General features: G+C 34.0%; 1 protein-coding gene across 1 annotated transcript; it reads left to right on the top strand.

Annotated features, from left to right (window-relative positions):
• LOC140966416 (LOB domain-containing protein 23-like) lies at positions 1-757 on the top strand. Its single transcript, XM_073426706.1, has 2 exons — positions 1-153; positions 449-757. The coding sequence occupies exons 1-2, from the start codon at positions 1-3 to the stop codon at positions 755-757; spliced, it is 462 nt and encodes a 153-aa protein (XP_073282807.1).
• The last annotated feature ends 771 nt before the right edge of the window (positions 758-1528 follow it).

Genomic DNA, 1528 nt, shown 5'->3' with positions numbered 1-1528 from the left:
ATGAACTCTACTCGTTGTGCTGCATGCCGATATCTGAGAAGAAGATGCCCTTCCGACTGTATATTCGCTCCTTATTTTCCTCCCGATGATCCAAAAAGATTTATTTGCGTCCACAAAATCTATGGAGCTAGCAATGTTGGAAAGATGCTTCAGGTTACTTGTATATTGTATCTGGATGTAGTATCGCGATATCTAATAAATGGGACTCTTTTTTTTTCAAAGTATTTCAAAAAAGTGATCCATTTTTTCAATAATTTTTTTATACTTCTTCAAAGTAGATCAGGAAAATAAAATATGGATCAGATTAATGATAATGCGCGTATAAAATAGAAAAATGGCAACAGCAAGCTCCGTCACCTTTTCTTGGTCCGAGTGTCTTTGTGACCCTATATATACAGCAAGTTTTGCTTCTGAAAAATTTTCTCGGCTTTTGATTTCTTACGACCAGGAACTTCCGGTGAATCGAAGAACGGAAGCAGCAGACTCCTTGTTCTTTGAAGCTCAATGTAGACTTCAAGATCCGGTATATGGTTGTGTGGGAACTGTCACAATTTTGCATCAACAGATACACGATGCGCAATGCCAACTAGCTAGGATTCAAGCACAAATTGCCGCACTCAGTGCTCAGTCCGCCCAACAAAATCAGTTTCATCATCATCATCAAGTTGAAGTTACGCCAACTTTCAATCCCATTTCCTCGCCGGCGCAGTATGATGTTGCAAACACAAATAATTGGTTCAACTTTAACTTACTGTAGATTTGTTGGCGTATTTGTTTCAAAGAAAAAAAATTATTTCCTTCATTTTTTTATTATTTTGCTGGCTGATTTAAAGAGACGGGTTCAATTTTTCAGATACAAGTTGGATTATATTTATTTATTTGCCAAGTTTCTTTAAAATGACATGGATTAAAAAAAACTAATGTTAAATATATACAACGTTTATCTTTATGATAAACTGCTATACTTTTCAGACAAAGTTGCAATCCTTAATTTTTCTTAGAATTATTTTGAATTTGACATTAATGTACCGTTTATTCGATTTTCGAAAACAATTTATTCAAGTTATTGAATCAATACCATCACTTTTAGTAAATCGGAGGGTGATATTTTAAACAAATAGACAAAATATCAACTAAATAAACACTATCCTCAGCAGCACACTACGCCTCGTCAGCCACATCCACCTGTGTCTCGACCTCAGCCACATGAACGATGCCCTTTTCAATGCGTCGCTTCGCATAATCGAAATAATCAAAAATTAAAAGATAGTATATCAAAACTAAATCTTGAAAATTATGTGAATCTAAAACCAAAATTGAACATGTTAGTGTAAAAAAAAACTATTTTCTCAAATATTTGTTATGTTTTCAATGTGGTATCTTATAAATTTCTTGGTTATTTCAAAGTTTTTCACCAAAACATTATCACAGTATTCTAATTTCTAGGTTGTGTTGATAAAATACATAAACTTTTTAAAGATGTTTTGTCACGCCCCGAAACCGGGGTTGGTCAACATCGGCGTTGTTC

This window comes from Primulina huaijiensis, unplaced genomic scaffold (assembly GCF_012295235.1).
Source record: "Primulina huaijiensis isolate GDHJ02 unplaced genomic scaffold, ASM1229523v2 scaffold206102, whole genome shotgun sequence".
Taxonomy (NCBI): domain Eukaryota; kingdom Viridiplantae; phylum Streptophyta; class Magnoliopsida; order Lamiales; family Gesneriaceae; genus Primulina; species Primulina huaijiensis.
The sequence above is the reverse complement of the archived record's forward strand: the minus strand, read 5'-3'. Positions and strand labels throughout refer to the sequence as shown.

Coding starts and splice junctions, on each gene's coding strand:
- LOC140966416 (XM_073426706.1), top strand. CDS start 1: ATGAACTCTACTCGTTGTGCTGCATGCCGATATCTGAGAAGAAGATGC. Junction 154..448: donor ATGTTGGAAAGATGCTTCAG/GTTACTTGTATA, acceptor TCTTACGACCAG/GAACTTCCGGTGAATCGAAG.